General features: G+C 35.4%; 1 protein-coding gene across 1 annotated transcript in view; it reads right to left on the bottom strand.

Annotated features, from left to right (window-relative positions):
* The window catches only part of FAM185A (family with sequence similarity 185 member A), an 87,846-nt gene that overhangs the window by 48,903 nt on the left and 13,223 nt on the right, over window positions 1-25,720 (bottom strand). The window contains exons 4-5 of the mRNA XM_044677650.1: window positions 20,378-20,516; window positions 9,931-9,972 (exon numbers count right to left, since the gene is read on the bottom strand). Of these exons, the coding sequence (XP_044533585.1) occupies window positions 9,931-9,972; window positions 20,378-20,516 (181 nt within the window). The remainder of the gene's footprint in view (window positions 1-9,930; window positions 9,973-20,377; window positions 20,517-25,720) is intronic.

Below are 25,720 nucleotides of genomic sequence, written 5' to 3' on the forward strand. Positions count from 1 at the left end.
AGATAATTAGATCTCACTGAGGCCCTTAAAAAGGCAAATTTAAAAATTATAAGTTTTCTTTCTTTCCCCTCTGTATCTTATTTACCTTTTCAGGTTTCTCTCGATTTTTGTGGTTGGATATCAAACTTTCCATTTAGCCCTGGTCTTTTCTGTGCAAATACCTGGAATTCTTCAATTTTGTTGAATGCCCATACTTTCCCCTGGAAATATATAGTCAGTTTTGATGGGTAGTTGATCCGTGGTTGCAGGCTCAGCTCTCTTGCCTTTCTGAATATTGTATTCCACGCCTTGCGGTCTTTTAGCGTGGAGGCTGCCAGATCCTGTGTGATCCTGATTGGTGCTCCTTGATATTTGAATTGTTTCTTTCTGGCTTCTTGTAAGATTTTTTCTTTTGCTTGGAAACTCTTGAATTTTGCAATATTTCTTGGTGTTTTCCTTTCTTGATAGAATGTAGTGGGTGTTCTATGGATCTTTTCAATGTCTATGTTGCCCTCTTGTAGGACTTCAGGGCAATTTTGCTGAATTATTTCTGTTAGTATGGAGTCCAGGTTTCTATTAATTTCTGGTTTTTCTGGAAGACCGATTATTCTCAAATTGTCTCTTCTAGACCGGTTTTCTTGGTCTGTCACTCTCTCATTGAGATATTTCATGTTTCCTTCTATTTTTTCAGTCTTTTGATTTTGTTTTATTTGTTCTTGTTGTCTTGAGAGATCATTAGTTTCTACTTGCTCAATTCTAGCCTTTAGGGATTGATTTTCGGCTATAATCTTTCGGTTTTCGGCCATAATCTTTTGGTTTTCGGCCATAATCTTCTGGTTTTCGGCCATAATCTTCTGGTATTCCTTTTCAATCTGGTCATTTCTGGAGTTCAATTTGCTTATCAGTTCATTTGGTTTCTGAGCCTCACTTTCCAATTACATGATTCTATCTTTTAAACAGTTATTTTCTTGCCAGATCTCTTCCATTTTCTTCAAAATCTCAGTTTTGAACTCTTCCATAGCTTGTGAGGAGTTTTCCTTATTTGAGGAGGGTCCGGATGCTTGTTTGTTCTCCTCCTCTGTTTGCTCGGTTGTCTGGATTTTCTCTGTGTAAAAGCTGTCGAGTGTTAAAGACTTCTTTTTCTTGTTGTTATTCTTTCTCTTCTGAATTTCCTGAGGCTGAGTAGCCATCATTACCCCAGCAGCTTCTCAGATTTATCCTGGAGCTCAGTGTCTGTCCTCTGCCGGAGGTTTCTTTACAAGTCTCAGGGCGCTGCTTCCACAGTCGTATACCCGTCTGCACTGGTTCCCCACTTAGGCTTTAGTTCCTGGCTGTGTCTGCCTCCACCCATGCCTCCGCAGTGCTTGCGTTCTGCTCAGCCTGCGCTGTGCGCCCTGCGTCCTGCGCCCGCGCTCAGATTTCGCCTGCTTTCTTTGGCTTAATGGGGTCCTAAGTCTTGCTGCTCTCAGGAACAGGCCCCAGAGCTGCCAATGACTCGATGGGTGCCCCAAACTTGCTCTATTTCTTTTTAGCTGGCTTCAGAGCTCTAGATCTTGTGTGTGGAGGGGGTGGGGGTGGGGCGGTTGCTCAGCCCGCGATTTAGTGAGAGCCCTTTATAGCCTGGAAATGTCTCGATTCCACGTACCTTCCACGCTGTGCCCTGTTGTGGGGTTCCTCCGTTCGTCTGGACTTGTTTTTATGTCCCCTTGAGGAGTTTTGTGTGTTTCGGTCAGGAGAGGTTAAGAGCTGCTTCTTACTCTGCCGCCATCTTAACCCGGAACCTACCATATTGTTTTGATGACCGCTGCTTTATAGTACAGTTTAATATCTGGTACTGCTAGGCCCCTTCCTTCAAATTTTTTTTCATTATTTCCCTTGATATTCTTGATCTTTTGTTATTCCAAATGAAATTTGTTATAGTTTTTCCTAATTCAGTAAAAAAGTTTTTTGGTAGTTTAATAGGTATGGCACTAAATAGGTAAATTAATTTGGGTAGAATGGTCATTTTTATTATGTTAGTTCATCCTACCCGTGAGCAATCAATATTTTTCCAATTGTTTAGATATAGTTTTAATTGTTTGGAAAGTGTTTTGTAGTTGTTTTCATATAATTCCTGTGTTTGTTTTGGTAGATAGATTCCTAAGTATTTTATATTGTCTAGGGTGATTTTAAATGGTGTTTCTCTTTCTACCTCTTGCTGCTGTGATGTGTTGGAAATATATAGAAATGCTGATGATTTATGTGCATTTATTTTTGTGTCCTGCAACTTTGCTAAAGTTGTTGATTATTTTTCTACAAGCTTCTTAGTTGATTCTCTAGGATTTTTAAAGTAGACCATCATATCATCTGCAAAGAGTGATGGCTTAGTCTCCTCATTGCCTATTGCTGCTTGCCTTTTGATATAAGTTTGATTATAGTTACAAAAGAGTTCAAGTCATAGGAGCTGTTGAAATGAAAAAAAAAAAGTGCCAAGTATTTGCTTCCTTTTGCAATCTGCTGAGATGAAAATTTCAATTAGGACATGGATTTCTCTTCTTTGAACACACTATTGGCTTCTTGGTTCCAATCAAACATTATTGTCTAGATTTTAACATAGAGACAGGTTCCTTGTGCTGGATTAATTAATCAAATCCATGTTTTTTCTCTCATTTGAGCATCTCTCACTTCTCTTTCTTCCCTGATTACATCTCTTTCTGGCCCCTCTTCCTCTCTCTCTCTGTCCTTGACTGGAGTCAAATCTGTTACTCCTTTGACACTGCTGTAGGATTTTGCTCTACTCCTTTCTACCTTTGGTGGCATATATTTCTTTTATTGATTGACCCCTGCACTGTGAGATGAATTATTCTTCTCAGAACTACCAGGTTTCATTTAGAAACTTTTTTCCCAATCAGTCAGTTAACAAGACTGTATTACGCACCTATTATGTGCCAGGCACTATACTAAGTCTTGGGCAAAAAAAGACACTCACAGTCTAAACATAAGGCTCCAACTAAAATCTGTTATTTATAAGTTCGTGGAAGATAAAGATAATGAAGAGAGAAATGAAATAAAATAAGGTGGCTCTTATAAAATCATAATCAGGACTGTGATAGTTTTGGTTTAGTGAAAAATATAGTTCTGAATAATATTTCTATATATTTCTTTTCTACAGTTGGTAGACTGTGATAGAGTGTACATTTTTTTTAATGATTGCATCATGCCCTTTGGCCAAAATGGAAAATATTTGTTAATGAAAATAGACAATTTAAAAATAAGGATATAAAAAGGGTTTAAAATCCAGGTAATTTCTAAGAAATCGTTACTAGCTTAATGATTTTTAAATATAAATGCATGCTTATTTAGAATTTTCTGATATTATCTATTTATGTCATCAACTGATAGAGGCTTTAGATGGTAAGAATTGATTAAGAATAAAAAATTTAATACAGGAGGCAGCTGGGTGACTCAGTGGATTGACAACCAGGTCTATAGATGAGAGGTCCTAAGTTCAAATCTGACCTCAGACATTTTCTAGTTGTGTTACCCTGGGCAAGTCACTTAATTCCCACTGCCTAGCCCTTACCACTCTTCTGCCTTGAAACTAATAAACAGTATTGATTCTAAGATGAAAGGTAAGGGTTTTTGTATTTTTTAATTTAATATAAGATCAAACTTTTGGTGAAAGTTCTCATTAGGCCATTTCAATTACTCTACAGCTACTGAGTTAACTAAGTTGGTTAATTCCAAAAGAATCATTATGTAACAGGTATAGGGTTACAAGATGAGAGGTCTTGGAGATTGAAGCAACCTCAGAGGTTCTCCTGTCCATTTCCTTTATTTTACCAGTGAAGAAAAAGAGTCCCAGAGAAGTTAAATAACTTGCTTTAGGACACACAAGAGTTAAGAATTAGAGGTGGGATCTGAACTCAAGTCTTCTAAATCCAAAAGCAGAGTTCTTTCCTCCTTACTATAGTGCTTTACCATTTCATACGTTTCCTCTTTCTTTTTTTTAAAATTATTTTTAAATTTAGAATATTTTCCATGTTTACATGATTCATGATTTCACCCTCACTCCCCCAGCCACCCCCCAGCTCTAAGCCTTGGTTTCCTCATCTGTAAAATGGAAGCTGGTGGGTATGGCTAATCTATTTATCTCTAATGTTCTTACTTCACAATTTATGCTATGTCCTATATTTTAGACCTTATCTCTTTCTAAAAGCATAGGCTTAGATTACCAATTGCTATTGGAGATACCTTTATTGGATGTCCTAATGGCATCTCTACCTCCACATTACAAAGTAGAAATTGTTATGTCCTCTGAAGACAGGTACTTGTCTTTTTTTAATTTCCCTATTTTGGCCAAGAATACCACAATCTCTCTAGTCATTCTGATGTGCAATCCTGATATTTGTACCCTTTGACTTTTGCCAGTTTCTTGATACTCATATGAAATTAGGTGCCATGATTTGTCAGTTTTACCCCCAAACATCTCTCAAATCCATCCCTCATTTCTGGACTTGTATAGCCACAACTCCTGATTTTGGTCCTCATTACTCCTCATCTGGACTATGGTAGTAGCCTACTATTAAGACTTCATGCTATAGGAGGCAGCTGGGTAGCCCAATGGATTGAGAGTCAGGCCTAGAGATAGGAGGTCCTAGGTTCAAATACGACCTCAGACACTTCCCAGCTGTGTGACCCTGGGCAAGTCACTTGACCCCCATCGCCCACCCTTACCACTCTTTCACCAAGGAACCAATACACAGAACTTAAGGGTTAAAAAAAAAATACTTCATGCTCTCTTTCCTATCCCTAACCAATTCATTATCAACATAACAGCTAAATTGATGTTCCTAAAGCACTTCTGGCTATGTTATTCCCCTGGATGAAGAATCTTTAGTCACCCTACTATCTCTAGAATGCTAAGGAGAGGTGAAGGAGGGTGATTCAGAAAAAGATTATTAGTTTTAGCAATTAAGAGGTCATTTAAAACTTTAAAAAACAGCTGAATGGTGAGGTCAGAATGCAGATGACAAAGGGTTTACAAGCAAGTGAGGACAGGAATTAGAGGCACTATGCTTACTTGGTTTTTTAGATGAATTTAGAGAAGTTCAGGGTTTGAGAGATATATGAAAATAATGAGTAGGGATTTCTGGATCTAGTGAGGGTTTTTTTTAAGGATGAAGGAAATGTGAGGATACTTGTAGACAGCAGGGAAGAATAGGAAGAATTAGAAGATTGGAACAAGGACAGCTGAAATGATTTGTTAGAGAAAACAGGAGGGGATGAGATGAAGGATGCATGTACGTGTATTTACCTCAAAAAGAAAGGCTTTATCTTCATCCAAAATAGAAAGGAGTGAAGGGGGAAACAGTGAGCAAATGTCAAGGGGATATAAAATGAGAAAGGGGAAAAGAATGAGCTCATGGTAAATAGCAAGGTGGGGGGAGGGGGGAAAGGGACAAGGTCCTAAATGGAGAAAGCAGGGAGAAGGATGGAAAGCTTGAGTAGAATGGAGGTTTGGAAGACCTCCTGTGGCCAGTGGGACAGAGGATCAATTAGGGAAGAATATAAAAGGATCATCTTGCTGTAGTGAGGGCCCAACTGAAATTAGATAATGTAACAGGGATGGGTTATGTAATAATTAGATTAAGTCTACACTGCCCATCTTTAGATTTAATCACCAAAGGTGAGAGCACCTCCAAATTCTGGGAGGTCCATAACCCACGTGTGCTAGAGTGGGTGACGAATCAGAATCAACTGACTGCCCCCTAGGCAGTACCATGAGAAGTGTCTATTGTGATTGGACATGCAAATTAGGAGGGAGGAACAGGAAGTGACACATAAGTGACCCCTTTAAAAGGAGAAGGTGCTCAGTCAGCTGGGGTCTTCGGTGGAAGAGAGCATCTGGTGAAGGACCTTTTCTGGTTCATGGAAGAATGTCGGAATGCTGAGACTCTGGTGGGACCTCAGACGGCTTCCCTCTGAATTGTCATGTGGGTAAGTTAGGCTGACTTCCTTTCTCCTCCCTTGGTGTTTCTGGAGGCTCTAGCCTCAAGGAGGCCTCTTTTGCCTCTCTAATTGTAAAAGGCCTTGTGGCTAGAAGCCTTGCTTAATTAACCTCTGTGCCCCTCTGCTGGGCCTCTAAATTCTTACCTGGTCCGGTCCAGAGTTTCTCTCTCTCAATTTCCCTACCTTCAACCTTCCTAATTGTAAATAAACTTCCATAAAAGTCAATTTTGACTTGAGATTATTCTTAATTGAGGATTGATAATAGTTCAATTCTCTGGCGACCATCTTTTAACATATTGAACCAATAAACCCCTTTTTCCCTCCTTACGGTTATAAATAGCATAATTTGTGATACATCTAATCAAAATGGTTCATCATTTATTCCAGCTCTGTTCAGGAGCATGTAAATAAGAATGAAGGAGAGGAAAGGTGATAGCAATCAAAATTTGGGGTCTGGCAAGGCAAAAGTGATGCCAGCAAAAAGAACTGATTCACTCAGAGATTGAGACTAAGAAAGCAGCAGAGTATAACCTCAGCAGGGGTGAGGAATGCAAAGGTTCTAAGGAGTCATATGACTGAATGTCACAGCCAAGATGAAAAATATGTTTAGGAATAGTATAGGGAGAAATGGGGGGGGGGGGCTGATAAGTGGTGCCATAATGCAGAGAGAGCCTAGTCTGGCATTAGGAAGACCTAAGTTCAAACCAGGCTTCACATTTACTAGCTGTGTGACCTTGGGCAAGTCATTTAATCTCTGCTTGTCTCAGTTTCCTAATCTGTAAAATGGGGTTAATAATAGCTCCTCCTGCTCAGAATTGTTGTAAGGATCAAATAAGATAATAATTGCAAAGTACTTTGCACAGTGCCTGGCACATTTTAAGCACTATATAAGTATTATTATTAAATGCAGTGATATAAGATACTAGGAAATAATGGTGAATCAGACTGCATAGGAACTTTAAGCTGGCTAGGCTGGCTAGTTTAATGGGGCAGACAGGACCTTTGGGTAATTTTTCTGACTGTATATACTGGTTCACAGGGGGGGAAATGTAGGAAAAAAATAGATGCTGAGCTTTGATAGTATACTGGTAGACAGAGGAGAAAGCAGTGTGAATGCTAGTGCCTTGATAATTAGCCACAAAGGAGGAGCATGTAATTAGGGATTGGATGAGGCATATCCTTTAAACTAAGTCAGAGTTACCCAGAAAGTGTAGAGACTCTAAGCCAGGGAATAAAGATAAACAGGAGTTTAGATTAGAGCAAAAAGAAATCTCTAGGTCAAGGGCAGGATTCCCCAAGGTCAGTTACAGGAAGCATCTGTTTCCTGGGTAGGCTGAGACCCTCAGCCTGGCCTCAGACTAGAACATTCCTAACAGTAACAGAGACCATGAGTTATGTTTTCAACATAAGGAAAAATATATATAATCATGCATCATATTTTTTCAGGTTATTTTAAAATAAAAATTTTCATAGGGTTCCAAGTTGTAGAAATCAATACAGTGACAAAGATAATTAGCTAATGAAATACATTATCTGACTTTATTATTTAAAAAGTCTTTTAAAGACAATAATCTGTTGAAAAACCACTGAGTACTTTGTACAAAAAAAAAAAGAAAAAAGAAATCCTGAGATCATCTCTTTTTTGGACATCACAAATATGTCCATGCTATTTAAGAGGTACCTTGAAAACAAATCTCTACATGAAAAACAAACTGAATTCTCTAAATATGATACAGGCAGATAGTTTCTTAATAGTCACTTTCCTCTAGGTAAAAAGAAGTTAGCATAAAATAGTATTGTCCTGACAGAGCGGATATAATGATTTTTAATTTCTGAAATGTTGACCTTTTGATTTTGAAATTCTATAATAAAGGTAAAGTACCCACCCAGGGAAAACAAATTAATCTCCTCTCATACACATAAGTAATTAGAATTTTCTTAAGAAAGTTGGGTTTTTCAATATAGTATTTTTTAAAAAAAGAAGTCATTCAATCAAAACTAAAGTAGGAAATCTTTAATAACTTCATGTTTGGCTTCCCTCAAAAATGCCAAAATTCATCTTTAATTCAGTTGAAAATGTTACAAGAAACTGTTGAATTCTGCACATTTGTTAAAAACTATCCTCATAACAATAAAACTGCCATCTACTTTTGTGGTTTGAGCTTTAAGGGAATATATAACTTATTTCTCTTAATTTGATATATCTTCATAAAATACTAAGATTCTTCAGTTTCTGAGTTTCCAGATAGGTATGTATTTCATATTTGCATGTTTTTAGAATAGTATCATACAGCTTTACCTCCAATTCATGCTAAAAAATGCAAATTTAGTTTCATTCAAAGAGGCATATGATTAGTTTTCCAAAAATGGAATGGGATGCCTCATGAAAAAGGAAGTTTCTTTTGCTAAAGAGTTCAAGTAGAGAGACTAGGCAGTCATCAAAATGTTATAGAAGGGAATGGCATCGGATTAGAGATTAGGCCTCAAGATTTGTGATGTTCCTTCTAATACTAAGGTTTTTATGGAATAATAAAAACTAACTAAACACAATTGTTACAGCTGTCAAAGATCTTAACATTAACCTCAGTTAATAATGGAGAATGTATTATTCTTCTGTTAGTAGACATACATTAATCTAAGGATAAGAGAGTCTTCTTTTAGATACTATTCCCTTAATTCAGCATCACTGGATTAAGAAAAATGAAGTTCACAGAAGGAAAAGTGGTTTGAATCTTAATTCAAAACGATTTAAAATATTTTCAAGAACAAATTCATTTAATTTTAGTCTTATTTATTATTATATACTATTATCTTCCCATTTTGATGTCCACAATTTTATTTTTGTGGAATGTGTGGAAAATATGTTTCTCTTTGTGTTTCTACTGAACCAAAGAAAAACCTTCAAAAAACCTTCTTAATAGAGTATTTCCGGTTAACTAGCTTATCTCATATGCTACCCATAAGCAACTGCCTAATGTCATCTCTGCTGTTACTATTTCAGATGGCTCCCCCATCCCCTCCACTGACTGCTTGAAACCCTACCATTTCCTGGGACTTCTTTTCCTCCCTGGGGCCTCTTCTCTCCCAAATCTACTCCCATTTCTTTGCTTTGTCCCAGTACTAGTACTGGATCCAGCAATAGGAAGAAAGAAGATAGGAGGCTCAAACTCACTTAGTGGCTGTTCCTTCTTTCTTCCCTTTATTCTTTCTTTTTATGAGGTCCCAGAGAAACATCCCAAATATGAACAAATACCAATGGGGGGTAGAATTAGGAATCTGTCCCCACTCCCTGGCAAGTTGGTGGATGGAATAAGTTTAAACCAAGAGGGAAGCCATGTTTCTGTCATGACAACCTGGCATTCTAAAAACATTTTTTCCATTATTGCACCCAATGATTAGTCTTCTAGCACAATATTATATAATTCAGATACTTTTGTTGTTGTCAAGTCATTTTTCAGTCATTTGCAACTCTTTGTGAAAAATTGACATTTTCTTTGCAGAGATACTAGTTTGTCATTTCTTTTTTCCAGCTCATTTTACAGATAAGGAAACTGGGCTGGGAAGGAGGGGTCCACAGCAAACAGGGTTAAGTGACTTGCCGAGAAGTGTCTGAGACTGGATTTTAATCCAGGAAGGTGAATCATCTTCCTGATTCCAGACCCAGCACTCTAACCAGTATACCACCCAACTACTTCAGGTATATTATAGAATAGGCTTCTGTGGACTTATGTGGGCACCAACCCATTACAAAGAACATAATTTCCATGGGAAAATATGTTCTAAGTCCCTCCCAAATTCCTTACACACAAGCTTTTGAAACCACCCTTCCATGAGTTGAGGATTGTCTCTATTAATTAAGGGAGGCAGCAATTACATTTTGATTAGGAAAAATATTTTCAGAATTGTTATAAAAGAACATAGGTAAGTTTACCCAGTTAATTTAAAGAAGCCAACACTCACCTATTGTGATGTTACCCATTTTGCTGTGTACTGTTAAATCACCTATAAGAGAAAGAAACAATGATTATATTGGACAATTAAAAAGAAGAATATGTTGTACAGTATCCAGAAGATGAATAGTTCTATAAACTATTTATTGGTAATTATACACTTACTTCTGTATCCAGCCTACTTAGAGCAAATCTGAGTAAACCATAGCCATAGATTTTGTTCACCTTCTGATTTACTATTCACAAGAAAAACAACTTTTCTAACTTAACTATAAAACATTCTGCTCAGGTCTGTGTAGGATATATACTCTCTGACAAATAGTGGGAAGACAAAAATAATCTCACTTAAACCAAAGGGCTTTACATCATGTTTCTCTAATAAAAGTCTCATCTCCAAGACCATAAGGAACTAATTTAAAAATTTAAGAACAAGAACTGTCTTTCAATAAATAAGTGGTTAGAATATAGGAAGATTTCAAAGGAAGAAATCCAGAGTATTAGAAGACATGGAAAAAATGCTCCAAATAACTAATAGAAAAATGCAACCCTGAGGTTGTACCTCATATGCAAAGATGACAAAAAGGAAAAATGACAGTTGTTAAAAGAGTCATCACAAAAGAGGCATGTTAATAATGCACAATTCATAGCATTATGGATTAATCAAACCATTCTGGAAAGCAATTTGGAACTATATCCAAGAAGCCACAAATGTGTGCATTATTTGATTCAGCAACTGTATCTCTACCAGGTCTATACCCAAGAGTTTTTTTTAAACCTACTTATAGACAAATAATTATGATATTTCTTTCTGTAGTAGCAAATAACTGGAAACAAAAAAAGGTACCAATATACTAGGGAATGGCTAAACAAATTATGGTAGTGAATGAAATGAAATGTTATCATGCCATAAGATGTTATAAAATGGTCTCAGAGAAACCTAGTGAGACCTATTTGAAATGATGCAGAACAAAATGCACAAAACTAGAAGAACAATTTTTACAATAACAGTCTTATAAAGAAAAACAACTTTGAAAGATGAGGACTTTCATCAGTATGATAATTAGCTATAATTCCAGAAAACTGATGAAGTTTGTTATCCACCTCTTAAGGGAGAGATGAAACTCATTCAGACACAATGTGAGAATTTGTTTTGCTTGACTATATTTATTTTAAACATTTTATTCTGCTTTTGCCAAATGGGGTGGGTGGAAAGGAGAAGAGGTTTAGGGCTGTGGTAGCAAAATAAATAAATGAGGAAGGTCATATTAAGGCATATCTTTTTAATGGAGAGAGAATAGAAAGAAGGCCAGAAAACAGCAGAGAAGATAATTCTGAAAACTAAAGATTTACTACAAAATGCTTAAAATGTTGTTTCATGTCAAATCTTCTTCTTTTGGTCTATTATGTATATGTAAATAGCATTCTATTTGGTATTTATTATGTTCAGAATAAAAGCTGAAATTAAAAAATCCTACAGAGCTGAAAATTCAGTCAAATGTACTCATTACCCATTTTTAGTCTATATGTCAACCAGAAAGTTAATTTTGAAATCAAGAGCTGAAACATTCCTTGTAAGACAGTAAGTTAGTTTTAAAACAAGTTTTTTTTTCTGTTACATAGTCTCCTTCATCTGAAGTGATTAAAGTGGTTTCTGGTTGTGGAGTGTAATACACATACTAAAATATGAGTAAGAAAAAGCCCCAAAGCATTCCATACTTTAATGAGAATCTATTTTCCAGAATGAATGTGGGAGATTGAAACCACCTTTTTTTTTCCTCCTCAGAAGGTTTTTCGTTCAGTGTGTGTATATATGAATAGTCATCCCTGGAGCTGTTAAACATTACCACATTCTTCAGCATTCCCTCAGTACACAGTTAAACAGCATTACTTTTACTCGAACTCCAGCAAAGTACCCAGAAAACACAGAGAAATCATCTTCTTTCAGAATTAATCCATTATCATGAAAATGGCCATGCATGTTCCATGTATCTTTCTAAACAAACAATACATCGGCATATAAGATAAACAACATGGGCAAATGATTTGTGTGTTGGGTTTTAAGTCATGCTATTGTTCCACCAATCTCTCTAAATGTCACATATTCAAATGTACTTCACAGCAATAAATATGTGAACAAGGAATGAGTTTGTATAGAAATAAAGTTTGGTTTCTACTAGAAGCTCAGCTTAAAAAAATTAAAAAGCAATATGAGAAGTCTGGTTTGGTGTGGTATTGAGTAAGCTGTTATGTAAACATTATTTTTATCAGTTTTTTTCTGTACATTCTCTCCAAATGTTCAGACCTAGTAAAATGTGTAAACGTCCTGGCCACTTGTGAAGAGAAGCCAAAGCCAATATGTAGTCCAAAGCATGTGTTTTATATGTCCTTCTCTCCAAATCATCATCACTGGCACTGAAAAAGGCATTTGAAGGTGAATAAAGTACTTAAAGGCATTATCTTTCTTGAGTTGCAACACATCCCTGGGAAAGAGGGACTCTAGAGGCTATGATCCCCATGAACAGTGAAGGCAAATGCTATAAGAACTGAGAGGAGGGAAATTGAGCATTGGGGGCTGGAGTGGCTGTGGAGAGGGTAGGACAGAATCTGAGCCATCCAAGTTGAGCAGGATTTAGAGGAGGATAGGAGAGAATTGCTAATGTCTGACAACAATAATAGCTGCTCATATTTAGAGAGCTACTGATTCCAGGCCCAGCTTTCTGTGCACCGTGGTGCTACCTACCTGCCTCACTAAGAAGGAATAGCACGAGTGAAGGTGCAGGGGGACAATGTACATGGCATAGGTGAACAGAGTTTGCACTGGGGAACAATAGGAAATTCAGCTAAAGGGGTAGGGTAAGGGTAGATTATAGCGAGGAGGAGCAATGGAAAAAAATTCTAGACTTGGAGTCAGGAAGACCTGAATTCGAATGTGACCTTCACTTTCCTCATCTGCAAATTGGGATAATAATAGCACCTGGTGTGTGGGCTTGTGAGGATTAAATAAGACAACTGCAAAGCCCAGTGTCTGGCATATAGTATGTCATACATATTATTAGTTGTTATTAAGACAGACTGTGAAGGGATGTTGAGGTTTTTATTTTTTTACATGTAATAGTGATTCATTAAAAGTCTTTGAGCAAAGAAATGAAAGGATGCTTTAGGAAGATTAATCTGGTAGTTGAATATAGGAGAGGGAGAGGAACACTAAGATGGCAAGGACAAGAGATGAAGGCCATATTACTGACTGCTTAGCCCTAGTTAGGTCCCTGCTGAGTAGGCCTTAGTAGGTGTCTGTCAGCACAGCCTTCTGGACACTAAGGTCACCTTCAATCCATGATAGAATATTTAATGGAACAATAAGAGAATAAAAGAATTTATTAAAAATTAATTAAAATTAAAACTCTTTAAATTGGTCTATTTTGCTGCTGAATTTGGGAACTGAGAGGTTGATAGTACCACTGACAGAAATAGGCACATCAGGATGGGGAATTGGTAAGAATGGACAGATGGTGAGTATAAATTCATATGCTGAATTTAAGATGACAACAAAAATCAAATAAGGAGCTAAAAAGGACAGTAAAAATGATTTAGTTAAAATTCTTTCATTTTTTGGATGAAGAAACTTAGCCCCACCCAAGTGGTTAAACTACTTTCTCCTGTTTTCTCTTCCCTTGACCAACATGACACTACCCTCAAATGGGTCTCCTCCTCCTTATGTGGTTTGCTCCTTCTCAGTCTCCTTTGTCAATTCATCTTCTGCCCCCTAAGCATAGATAGCTCTCAAAGCTCTAACCTGGGCCCTTGCTTCTTTCCCTTTACATTTAATCATTAATCTCTGCAGCATTCATGCCTTTATTATATCTACATGGATAACTACATATATACACAAGTGTTATATGTGCCTGGTGTTATGAAGAGCTGAAGTTGAATGAGTGTGGAAGATCCCTAAGTGTAACACACAAGTTATGGTAGTGAAACACAAAGGACTCCACAGGAATATTTGTAGTGAATCTGCTACACCCAACTTCAGTATAACAGTGTCCCAGAACACAAAAGAATCTGTGGTTAAGAGCACACAGCTGCTTCTGTCTATCCTGGCTCAATATGGATAATGCTGGTTGACTACAATTTAAGCCTTTTACAGGTGAAAGGAATCTCCTCTTCCTTCACATACCCAAGGATATGTTCACTAATCACTAAAGTAAAGATGACATTCACTTTAGGTGAGTTTAAAGATTTAATAACAACAGGTTTAGGGAGGGAGCAGGGAAATGATGGGAAGAGGGGTACAGGAGATCCTTGGCCTAAGCTATTGATGACAAGATGGTATATGAATTGAAGGTAATCAGGGACTCAAGCTTGTTAGTTGTTGACGGTGAGTTTGCCAGTTTCCCGCCTGGCAGAGTCAGACTGCTTCAACCTGAATCAAGTTATTTGATGGTAATGATGTTGCTTCTTTTTGATGAGTGAATTAAATCAGAATGTTCAGTATAGGATAACACAGGATTTGAGACTATGGAAGTAATTAATCAGTGCTGGTTACTGGTGTCTTAAGGTCATCTTTGGCCTACCCAAACCCAACCAAGACCTCCTACCAATCCCTCTCTCAAAATTGAGATATCTGTCTCAGTTCAAATTCTCCTTTTATACTTTTTCCATAAACTGAATTTGCACCTGCTGGGCTTGGCCAAGCTCAGCTCATTCCAAGATCTAAACAGCTAACTGTTAATCATTTTGCTTTTCATATTGTATTGCATAATGTGTGTGTGTGTGTATATATATATATGTACATATATATATGTATATATATGTATATATATGTATATATGTATATGTATATATGTATATATGTATATATATATATATATGTATATATATGTATAGAATCCATTATCTTTCCTCTGCAATTTGCCTCTGATCCAGTCTTCCCTAGTGCTGTTATGGGCATTAACATTTATTAGTCACTCAAGTTTGTAAACTTGGAGTCATTCTTGACTCTCCTCTCCTTCTGTCTCCATATATCCAACTTGTTGCCAGATTTTGTCAGTTCTGTATCAAAACTACATTTGCCCCATTCTTTCCACTCCCACAGTCGCCATATCAGATTAGACCCTTAGCACCTCTTGTCTAGATTACAATAATGACTTGCTTGGTTTCCTTGACAAAATAATCTTCCTAGCTAAGCCACTCCTATAATAAAAAGCCTTTAGTGTCTTTCTATTGTCTTCCAGGACAAAATATAAATTTCTCTGTCATTTAAATAATTCTACTATCTGCTTGTGACCTACCTTTCAGGCCTCATTTCAGATTCCCATTCATGTGATCCACATTCCAGGCTAACTAGAATATTACCTATCCCTTGATTATGACATTACATTTTCCCATTTTCCCTACTCTAAATATTGAGTATTAGGTCATCATGGTGACATGAATATTCAGTCAATGGAACCATAATGCACTTGGGTTTAGTGTCCAAGGGTGCCAAATACGGACAGAGCTACTCATCATTAAGTTTAGGGATATCATGTTTCAAATGGCATATCAATTAAAGAGTAAAATTTTTATTTTAACAAGAACATATTTCAATAACTTCAAGAATCTATGATTTCATCAGTCTGGATACACCCATAAGGGATAAGGACTTCAAAGAGATGGGTAGAATTCACCTAAGGAAGCATACCACTTCATAGCTTCCTATTGTAAGTAATTTTTCTTGCTATCTAGCTTAGTGGTTGAAAAACTTACTACAAAGTGCTTGCTGCCAGTAGCCTCTAAATTTTGGAGCCTTGATGGCCTTGCCCTAATTGGGACTCTGCTTAGTAGGACTTTGCACTCAACTAGCACAGCCTACTAGGAAATAGGGTCACATACAAATCATGCTGTAGCTCTTTAATGGAGCAACAATACAAGAATATTTGGGGAATATTTATTTCATCAATAGTATAACTTTTAGAAAGAATAAAATGGGAATGGCCTTTGAATAAGTCTGTTTTTCAACCTTAAACACTCAGGAGATCTAATTTAGTTCATAGTCTCCCAAGAAAACCATTAAATATGTGACTTTTTTTAAAAAGAAAAAGTAGATTTCAGTAAAACATTCAATCCAATAGATCACATGCCATTTTATGGTCTCACTACTGTGACTTGTAATAACTATATGTAAAGATCTGCAAACTCTCCATAAATTTTAGAGTTTAAGAAAACAAATTTTCTTAATAAACTGCCATTCATTCTAACAGCCAGAGAAGAAAAATAAGCTGTCATTTGAAAAACAAATATTGGTTTATTTTTCTTCACCATAAGAAATGTCATTATGACCAAATAGCAAAAATATGCTAGTAATGGAAGCAAAACAATCAAAAGACCTTAAAGGTTCAATTTTTTTCAGACTTCTCTGAGTAGTGCAATCTTTCCATTTTATTATCTATGCATATGTTCTATATATTCTCTCCACTTGGCTGAAACTGCAGCAGATTAGGCTAAAATTAAGCCCAAAAGAACTAGAAGAATAATTTTTATAGGCAAGCTGAGCACAAACACTGGGATATTGCTAAAGGAATAGAAAATATATCTTCTGTGTCAAGCCTGAGAGTCCTAAAGTGCTTGGTTCCAAAGCAAGCTGGGAATAATTAATATTATAAAATCTATTCTTCCACTTTTTCAAAGTATCTCATGCTAAAAAAAGTAGAAAGTACCAATATCCCACATTTCATAAGTAGCAAATGGCAGTCAAACTGAAATTGTAAAGTCTATTTAAAGGCATGTAGTGGGAGTACAGTTAAAGTTCACTCATCATCAACTTAATGACAGGGTGGCTCCAAGAGAAATAATCCACTAATGGTGATAGAAACTTTTTTTTGGACCACCTTATATTTGTTTTTTTTCTATCTACATTTATGAACTCAAGGTAGATTCATAATTCCAAGAGTGGCTGAAAACCTCTTTTAAAGTGTTCAGTAGCAGAATGGGATTCTAGTGAAGTTCCTGAGTACAGTTTTAAAGTCACCTGTGTTTTTAAATCATTGTGATTTTTCCTTGTATGATAAGCACCTGATATTAAAAAGTAAAATTGCAGGGAAGATACCTAGGTAAACATACAAATAATATTGCCACTGACATAAAGTAGTATCTTTAAATTAAAAATAAGTAGACTAAGAAACAATATTAAAGAAAAATATAAAAAGGAGAAGAAATAATTCATTGAATAATCAATAAGGGTTTGACAACTAGTTTATGAAAACTGATAGTTAAATATACTTCTCAATGGAGAAATGATTAGAAGTCACTGACAAGATTTTTAAAAGAAGAAATACAATTATTAAAAAGATGAACAGATGTTCAAATTAAATAACAATCAAAGAAATGCCAATCCCAACTTTAAGATGCCACTTTATACCCACTAAACTGGCAAAAATGCAAAAAAAGGATAAAATTCAATATTATTGGGTTTACAGAGAACTGAGCACTCTGTTATACTGTTGTTGGGACTGTAGATGGGTAGAAATGTTCTGACAATCTACTAACATATTCTAAGATATATGCTTTGAACCCACTAATCTGATTGTTAGAATATTTTCCTAAGGATGTCATGTGAAGGAGGAAAAGATCTCTGGAAAAGTTTGCAGCTAATTTATAAAAGCAATGAAAAATGCAAAAAATGAAAACTTACATGTCTAATGATTGGTAGGTGCCTCCATAAAAATAACAAATATAAAAAAATACAAAGAATATGAAGTGCTTACAAAATGATTCAAAATGAGCTCAGGAAAACTAAAATAGTATAATATACTATGAATATACACACACAAATACATATATTTGTACAGCTAAAACAAAGTCAAAGGTAATAGAATATCAAACATACTAAATTTCCTCTGCTGACCACCATCCCACCAGATGAAAGACATTTATCCTATGTTTGATGAGATTAGGAGTTAACTGATATTTGCTATGAACATTGAGTTCATAGAAATAAAAGTATTTTAATATTATAAATATTTACTGCATCTTCTTAAATTAGTGTAATATATGAACAAAATACATTCAGAAAACATAGGAAAAACCAAATTGAAAGCTCATTTATTCATTTTGTTTCACAGTTGGTCTGAGAAATAGATATCAATCATATAAATTCCCAGAGAAGACCTGGGCATTGCCTACTGTGGTATTATGGGAAAAAGGAGAGAATAAAGAAAGGAAAATTCCAGCAGTGGCAAGTGGGGAAGGAGAGTTCCTAACTACATCATACTTGTGTATTTATAAAATTAAGTTAGACTAGTAAATCAGGGGCTGCCTTTAATGTTTTCCCAGTTGAGGTACCAGAATCAAATAATGTCAATAATGAAATAATGTCAAAGTCCCTGAAGATCATTTCCTTAACAAATAAGGAAGATAAAACCATAGAGCCGATAAGTGAATTTTTTTTTACTTGCCTGATCTTACTTATATAGCGGGATTAAAATGCGTATCTACTGAATTATAGTACACCGTTTCCCCACTACGTCATATAAAATAAGCTTTCTAATAAAAACCAGTAAAGCATGAAAATGATTTATAAATTCTAATAAAACTTTTATTTTTAGGAATTTGTTTCACCTTCAGTTAAATAATTACAAGTTTAAGAACTTTATAATATATTCTGTTAAAAGTTCCTTTGCTTCAATGCAATGATGGCAACATTACAAAATATAGTATTGTTTACTGTTTTACATCCCTTTCCATCTTGAAAAAGAAAAGTATACATAGTTATATATATATTCCATGTATACAAAAATACTAAAAAATCTTGTTTATGGTTTAAGATTATCGGGATTTATAAAGAGAAAAACGGACATGAGAAAAAAGTCCAACATGTAGCTACATATAAAAGAAGACAAGCCTTAAGTTAAATTCCTAATAATATTTTACACTGTTATTTTACTCCATTTTAAGCAACATCTGTCTACAGGAACTGCCAATTTGCTTATCAGAAATTGTTCTTCCATTACGAATTACAGATACGTGCATTCCAAATGCAACAAATATCTTTTTTTAAAAAATAAGAGGCCATTATAAAAATAAACAGTGCTAAAAATTCTAGATTTCATACATAATTTTTTAAAAGCATGATGAAATAGCTAAACTATTTGTTTAAAAGAAAAAAATTATATTTATGTTCTTTCTGACTTGGAGGCTATATAATCTTGAATAGAGAAATGTCTAAAATATCCTAACTTGATTTAGTTAGTAAATCACCATTTGGCATTTGAGAGGAGGTATTAATTATCCTCAATGTATTTTCTACCTTTAGATTTTTGTTTTTGTGGGCTTTTTCTCCCTAGAGGTAAATGTTACTCTGCTCTGGTCCAAAGGATATGCTGGGGACACAGGGCATTTCCAGATAAAAAAATATCTCCTACTAATGATGGTCAGTAAGCATAAGGTAACTAGTAAATGTTGTTTATGCTTTTGTAAGCTATTATTTTTTTCTGATGCATAAGATGACTAGTACAGATTATTTTTTACTTTCTTAATTTAACTATTAATTACTGTTCAATTTTTAAATCTGGGTTTTTGCTAAACTAGAAAGGTATAAATTTTCAATTGACTAAGAGAAATAATGTTCATTCCTGTGAAGAAGAGTGTGCTATTCAAGGAAAAAACTCTAGCAAGAAATAGTGAATGCACATACCAGGATTCTTCCAAAATAAACAATTTTCATTAATATCTATTAGCAAAGAGTCTGTAATATTTCACTAGTCTTTCAATCACCTGTCAAAACACTATAAAAGAGATCAAGGTCTGATCAGGGACATTTAATGTCACATGCCACCTCCTTCCTCTCCCTTCCAATAACATAAAAGATGCCCAAGTTAATCATATTCCTGAGTTTGTGTGTTGTTTTTTTTAAGAAAAATGTTTTGGGAAGAAATCAAATGCCACCTACTCAGTGAAAGTAGGAATTGGCAGTGTCCTATAAGTATATGATGCCAGCAAAAATAAAGAGAAAACATGCTGAACAAATATAGTATCTCTGAAAGTCATTGGCCAGATTCCATCCAAAAGTCTTGTTAAATAGCTTAACTTTTAGATATTCTATAAAAATACAAGCAGCTGTTCAAAACCCCATACTTATTGCAAAAGATACTTTTATTTCTGTCTCTCCCTTTTTTATAAAGCTCTCAATTTTTTTCTCCACATGTTTCAACTTTTCCTTGGAGTCTGTATTTCTTGATGATAAGAAAGAAATGGGTAAACAGCTAATATTTTCAGCAGAGAAAAATACCAAGTATCCTATCTAATAATATCAGTTTCCTGCCAATGTAGAATTTTTATGGTTTGTGGCAGTTTTCTGTTTTCTATTTGTTCAGAGGTTATATTTACATGTGATTTGAGTTCTACCTTTCTCAAGTGAGGAAAAAGAACTCACGTATGCCAACTGAGAAGATTGCAGTGGTATCTCAACACTTTCATCTTACCATGAATACTTCCCAACGTAATATCCCCAGCAGCAGAAGACAGAGAGGATGACTCTGAATACAGACACTCAGCTTTCAGCAAACCATCTTCAGTAGATATGTTAACAGAACTCCCCTGTAGTTTATTTATATCCACAGTCTATTAAAAGAAATTACTCAAATCAGTTGTTTATCAAAGTTTTTTTTTAAAGCTATGATAGCATCTACAAAACCAGCAACTGCAAAAGAATCTACCACCCATAACAAACTTAATGACAAAAAACAAAACCAAACCTGAGTTTTCTAGAGGAAGAGAACTCAAACTATAATTTCATTGGCCTAGCAAACTCCCAGAGAAGGGGTGAACACAGATAAGCAGTCACTTCACAATTTATAACCTAGTACCTTCTTGGTTAGAAGGAAAGGCTTGTCTACAAAGCCATAGCCAGCATGAGAGAACTGAGGTTTAAATCTAGGTCTGTTATATTAATTCCAACATCAACTCTTGATCTATTATACCACAGTACCTTTAAGTTATATAATACATTTAAAAATGCCAATATGCTCAGCAGTTTTTGGATGGCATCTTCCTTATATTTTCCTTAAGTTTTTTTCCTTCCCATGGTTGTTAGCATGATAGGTAAAACAAACAACAGATTTAGATTCAGATTGCTTTAGCTCAATTGTTTCAAAATGCACTGGCCTCATTCTTGGGTCAGGTATTTAATGTCTTTGAGCCTCAATTTGTGAATCCTGGCCACTCTGGCTATTATTATAAGATTATAATAAACTGCATCCTAGATAATAAAGTAGGGCCTATATGTTATAAGCATCAAGGATACTATATAATATAGAAACTAACTGGTACTGTGAAGTGGTAGCATGATACATTTTTCAAAAACTTTAGTCTATATAATAAAAGTAACATTGGTAGTGGCTTGGACAATCAGAAGTGTCAGTTTTAGGGAACAATGAAATAGTCATTTATACTCTCTGGGTCTCAGGGTTTTTTTGGGGGGATATTTATTATTTTGAAGCTATGGTTACAGTCACCTGACATCAACTTAGAAATAATTAAAATAGAGCTTTAAAATTCAGAGATGACTCTAACACAGGGGTCAGCAACCTTTTTGGCCATGAGAGCCATAAACACCACATTTTTTAAAATGTAATTTCATGAGAGCCGTACAGTGCTCACAGTGCGGCTCCTGTAACAGCGCCTGAAAAAAAATGGACTTTATGGCTCCTGCAGAAAGAGCCATATCTGGCCCTCAAAAGAGCCAGATATGGCTCGAGAGCCATACATTGCTGACCCCTGCTCTAACAGTACTGTTGAGAAGAAATTCCTTGTGCAGCCAAAGTACTGAATTTGACATGAGGGGCCCCAGGGCTGAACTCCAATGTAGGCTACTTCCAACTTGTGGGGCCTTGTGGGCAAATTTCTAACTTCCCTACATTTCCATTTCGTCATCTGTAAAATAAGGATGTTGAGCTACATGATTTCTATTAAGGTCTATTCTGGTCCTAAATTGATGATACTGTGTTTCTGTAAATAAGTAAATGGAGAGATTACAATGGCCAAAAATGTTACATACAATAAAATAAAGAGGTTATCATGAAGAAATTATTTCTACTGTGGTAAAATCCACACAATTCAGCATTGTTGCCAAAGTAAATATAGTTGCTTAGGAAAGAGCTATCAAGGATGATTTATCTATTTGCATAAAAATTAGAATACAATACACCTTACAAAGACAATTTTAAAGACATCTTCTTTGATGATTTGGAAGGTACTTCACAATTTTATAGTGCCTCAACAGGGTCATCATTTTGAGTTAGTAAAGATTATTCTTTTAAAAATGCAGAACATAGAAATTACTATATTTTACTATAATCTCAGGGTAAAAACACTCTCTCTAATTACACACAAATAAAATCACTGTACTTCCTAAAGAGTCTATTTGCTCAGGAAAACAATCTAACTCAGTTTTAACTTTCAACGTCAATTCAACTCCAATGCAATACCAAGAATCAAGAATTTCCTAATTGTTTACTAAAAATTCAAAAATGTGAAAATTTGTTCTGTAAATCGCATTATATTGAAAGTTTTTTGTAAATGGTCACAATAACAAAGATAAATTTTATTTGACTAAAGAACATTTTTGTAATAATTGTAGAATTCTATTTATTATGAAGTTTGAGTAAACCCAATTTCACTTAATGCATTATGCTTGGTTTAGTTACTAATGCCGATTATACTGAACTAATTATCAAGATATTTTTAAAAGAATCAAACAACCAGGTTAAGAATTCTGGCTATAAGACAGAGAAAGAGAAACAGGTCAAGAAAACTTTAAACATATAGAGTTGACTCTAGCTTAACTTCTGTGATGCAATCAGTAGTGCAGTTAATTTAATTCAAGAATAATTCAGGCTAGATTTTTTTCATGAACTTGGGCTCTTCATTTGTTTTTGTTTTTTGACATTCTAAAAATAACACTTAAATAACATGAAGTGATTCAAAAAGAATAGCAAATTTGTCCAGATTTTCATCAGACATTCTAAAGTTACTAAGAATCTCTTTAATTATTTGATCTAATGGTCTTTCCTTAATCCTTATACTATCTCTTTATCTCTCTACAGCCTTTGATATTGTTAATCACCCTCTTCTCCTTGATTTTCTCTGCTAGACACTCTACCCATTTGAATCTCCTTCTACCTATCTAACTGTTCCCTCTCAGTCTCCTTTTGCTAAAGACTTCAGGTTACAGCTGTTAAATGTGAACATCCCAAAGGGTTCCATCCTGGACCCAATTCTCTTTTCCCACTATACTACTTCATTTTGTGATTTCATCAGTTCCTATAGATTCAATTAGCTCAATACTGATGATTTTCAAATCTACTTAATCCAGTCCTAACCTCTCTGCTGGCTACCAATCACAACTCTAAATGGATGTCATATAGACATCTTAAACTCCATATATCCAAAACTGAACATCATCTTCCCCGCCCCCCCCCAACTTCTTCTCTTTCTAACTTCTATTACTTGTTTAGAGTATCATTAAACTTCTAGTCATTCTCATCATTCTTAACTCCTCACTGTCACTCCCCAAATTCATCTACTGCCCCATCCTACTGCTTTTATTTCTACACTCTGTCCCCTTACACATCCCCCCCTTCTCTCATCTGGCAGGGCCATTATCCTATTGCAGGTCTTGCTCACCTCACAATAGTCTTCTGCATGGACTCCTTACTTCAAGTTTCTCCCTATTCTAGTTTGTTCTTCATATACAGAGTGAACTTCCTCTAAGTCTGGCTATGTAATCCCCTATCTTCTACTGACACTTCAGTAGCTCTCTCTCGAATTTTATATTTGATCTCTAGGATCAAATATAAAATCCTACTTGGCATTCAAAGCCCTTCATTAACCTATCCCACCCTTTCCAATCTTGTTATCTTGTATTCCACCTACTTGGAAGAACCAGTGACACTGGTCTCCTAGCTGTTCCTTGGACAGGACAGCTCAGGTCCCCAACTCTGGGCGTTTTCCCTGTGATCTCCATCCAGCACCTGGAATACTCTTCCTCCTAATCTCAGCCTCCAGCTTTCCCTGGCTTCCTTCAAGTCCCAGATAAAATCTCAAGTTCTATAGAAAGTATTTTGCAATCCCTCTTAATCCTAGTGGCTTTCCTCTGTGGCTAATGTCCAATTTATCCTGAGTGTTATTTGTTTGTACATAGCTGTTTACAGGTGGTTTCTCCCATTAGGACAGCTGAGTTCCTCAAAAGCAGAGGTCACCTCTTGCTCCTTCGCATGATGCCTAGCGCAGAGCAGGCATTTAATAATTGTTTATTGACTGCTTACTCATTATTCTTATTTCATCCTTGTAGAGTATATTAATCTGGAAGGTAGTATTTATGGACTAGCTTAACAAAAATTGCTATGGGGTTAACAAATGTACTTTTTGGTACATTTTCATAATCCTTAGTTCATCTCTGGACCTCGGTGTCCTCGTCAGTAAAATGAATAGCTTGGATTACATGTTTTCTAAGCTACTGGATTTTATTAAGATCTGTGCTGGAACCCTAAAGCAGATATTATTAACCTTTTTTTTTTTTGTGAGTCAGGGACCCCTGTAGCAGTTTGCTGAGGTCTAGGCACATCTCAGAATTAAAATTTAAATACATAAAATGCATCACAAAGGAAACTGATTATATTAAAATGCAGTTAACAAAATATATTTAAACAGACCCTAGTAAAATCAGAGCCCAAAGAAAGAAATGTTTTGGTTTAAGCAGCTTCCTACTATATATTCACAGAACACTAAAAATAGTAATAATATGTAGAAGTAACAACCAACTTTATAAGCTACTTTGATGAATTATTCCAATGGGGGCAGCTGGGTGGCTCAGTGGATTGAGAGTCAGACCCAGAGATGGGAGGTCCTGGGTTCAAATGTGGCCTCAGACACTTCCTAATTGTGTGACCCTGGGCAAGTCACTTGATCCCCACTGCCTAGCCCTTACTGCTCTTCTGCCTTGGAACCAAAACACAGTATTGATTCTAAGATGGAAAGTGAGGGTTTAAAAAAATTATTCCAACAAAAATTTAAAGATAAAATTGGCTACCAGAGAGTTATATGTCATTTCCCAAATTTGTACCAAAAGATTCTGGGCAATGTTAGAAAACCAAAATGGGATAAAAATCTCCAGACATAAACCCATTAAAATATATATTTAAACAATTTTTATTATATACTTCTACTTCTAAAATTACATCCTCCTGTCAATTCTATGCAAAGTCATTGTCATTTATAAAGCAACAATTAGAAATTGTTGACAATAATAAAGAAAATGAAGGAAAATCTTTCTAGAAATGTTATCATTTAGTGCCATCTTGTGGAAAATATTGAAATAACATAAATTTACCATTTCCTTCTTCAAATTTGCCTATAATGCAAAATTTGTTCACTTATGCAGTTAATACCTAGAAATTGCTTAATACAACAAATTAGAATAGTCAAGTCTTGAAAAAATACTCAACTAATTTAATGTTCAGACTTAAGTAATCACATTTTCATTTTCTATTACTTTTAATGTAAATTACATAGTATTATTGTAGGCAGAACCAGAATGACCTGGATTTCAATCTTGCTTCTGGCATTTATTGTGACCACAGGTTCATACAAAATCCACTGGCAATGTTGAATTAATTTCTTTGAGGCTCTCTTTCTTCATTTGTAAATTGAGGACAATACCTGTGATATTTATTTCAGAGTTCATTTTCTTATCATTTGTATTCTGATATTCTGATTTCTTTATTTGTCATGTTCTTCTGGGAAACCTATGAGCCGAAAGTTGTCTC

Source organism: Gracilinanus agilis, chromosome 5 (genome assembly GCF_016433145.1).
Source record: "Gracilinanus agilis isolate LMUSP501 chromosome 5, AgileGrace, whole genome shotgun sequence".
NCBI lineage: Eukaryota > Metazoa > Chordata > Mammalia > Didelphimorphia > Didelphidae > Gracilinanus > Gracilinanus agilis.